The sequence below is a fragment of the Trachurus trachurus genome (genome assembly GCF_905171665.1).
Source record: "Trachurus trachurus genome assembly, chromosome: 1".
In the NCBI taxonomy this organism is placed as follows: domain Eukaryota; kingdom Metazoa; phylum Chordata; class Actinopteri; order Carangiformes; family Carangidae; genus Trachurus; species Trachurus trachurus.
This window is the reverse complement of record NC_139891.1, coordinates 29,394,753-29,396,678: the sequence shown is the minus strand read 5'-3', so window position 1 is coordinate 29,396,678 and position 1,926 is coordinate 29,394,753. Positions and strand designations below refer to the sequence as shown.

Genomic DNA, 1,926 nt, shown 5'->3' with positions numbered 1-1,926 from the left:
TCGGAGGACACATGAGCACAAAGCATGCTGGGTCGTTTGTTGACATTCGAGTCGCTCTATGAGGACGTTTTGCATCTGTTTGTGTCTCTTTGTGGTCGTTTTGTGTCTCTCTCTGCTGGTTTTCTGTTTTGCTTTGTGGTCGTATACGGTGTCCCTGTGTGGACATTTTCGCATCACCCCGTAGATGTTTTTGCATCCATGCTGTGGACGCTTCTGTGTCTCTGTGGTATAGTTTTTGCGTCTCTCCGTAGATGTTGATGATGCGTCTCCTTGTGGTCGTTCTGGGGTTGGTTGTATCTCTGCAGGCGACGACCTCCAGGGGCCCGGCCGCGCTCAGAGGGCCCCTCGCCCTCGGCCATGTGGCCCCCCGAGGTCCATTGAGGGAATCGATCAATAGCTGCTGGAGGAAGGTTTTTAACCAATCTGGCAACCCAAAAGTTCTCCTCATTAATGTCTTAAAGCTGATCTATAATAAATGATTTACTAACCGTTAATTAATCAATTACAATCAATCAAATCAACACCTCAGACTCTGGATCCATCAGCTGCAGCTTTTAAACTCTCTATAAACAGTGTTTAAATCATGTTTTTGTTTGTTTGTTTGGCTTCTGTTCCTGAGGATTTGATGGAGTCGGCCTCTCCATCACGCGCGCAGTTTAGCCCCGTCCTCATTGTTTTGACAGGGCTGAATTAAAGGCGCGCGCCAGGTGTAATTAGCGATCGATCCGGAAAGAAAGAAAGAAAGAAAGAAAGAAAACGCTCCCTCCCTCTCTTTCTCTCTCATACTCTCTCTCTCTTTTCTGTTTTCCTCGTGCCTTCCTTTAGCCTACCCCATTAACCGCGCCTCTGACGTCACGCGGCGATTAACGTTTCTTATTGGTCCCGCGAGCAGATGGAGGAGCCCTAATGAGCTTGTGGCTGCATGCGCGGAGAGAAAGAGCAGGGTTGACATCTCGGCTGGACCGTAAACGTGAAATACCTCCTCTCTCCTCCGTCGCCGCCGCCGCGCACATCGCATCATCCTGCCGTGGCCGCGGGAGACGGCCGTCTGCCTGGGTTCCCTTCTCTCCCCTCTCCCCCCTTCCTCCTCTTCCTCCTCCTCCTCCCCCCTTCGCTTCCTCCTCCTCCTCCCTCTCCCTCCTCCTCCTCTTCCCCGCGACTTTCTCTGACTGCATGTTCAGCCACACTGCCTCCCTCTGCATCTTCACTTCGGCCGCGCCGCAGCCCGGGCGACCACCATGGACAGCCGGGTCCTCGAGCATCCTCACGCCCAGTTCGGAGGCTCCTTGGGCGGGCTGGTGGGCTTCCCCTACCCGCTGGGCTCCCACCACCACCACCACCATCACCAGCACCACGTCTACGAGCTCGCCGCCGGCGGACACCAGCTGCAGTCCGCGGCCGCCGTGCCCTTCTCTATAGACGGATTACTTAACGGCTCCTGCTCGGCCTCGGTGGTCAGCTCCAACGCGCTGCTGTCGCCTGACGGCCAGTTCAAACTCTCAGGTACAGTAGGCCCGCTACGGCTCTCCGTGTGTCTCGGTGCATGATGTCTGTGTGCGGACACAATGCGTTGTTGTAGCAGCAGCAGGAAGTGTGATAAATGTGAGTAAAGCTCGTTTAAAGAGGCTGAACTGCACATGTTTATCCAGAGAGGACAGGCTTTAAAGGAGAGAGTCAGTGGAAAAGTGTGGAAAAGTTTTAGAGCTTTAAAAAAAGAAAAGAGGAAAAGTTTATAAGTGTTGTCGATTTGGAAATGATTTTATGGAGAAAGCTGAAGTGGATGCTAAAATAAAAGTATCAACATGTCATTTGTAGCCTGGAGGAAACTGATGTGGAGCCACCGAGTCTGTCCATTTAATTGGTGAAAATGGATTTTTCAGTTATAAAGGAAGCAGCCAGATGTTTATCGCAGTTAAAACATGTGTT

General features: G+C 51.9%; 1 protein-coding gene across 1 annotated transcript in view; it reads left to right on the top strand.

Moving 5' to 3' along the window:
* Nucleotides 1-1,238: 1,238 nt before the first annotated feature.
* LOC310995263 (homeobox protein unc-4 homolog) overlaps nucleotides 1,239-1,926 on the top strand; it is a gene marked incomplete at both ends in the record, with an annotated part of 5,064 nt that continues 4,376 nt past the window's right edge. The window contains one exon of the mRNA XM_083984272.1: nucleotides 1,239-1,503. Coding sequence (XP_083840398.1) covers nucleotides 1,239-1,503 — 265 coding nt within the window. The remainder of the gene's footprint in view (nucleotides 1,504-1,926) is intronic.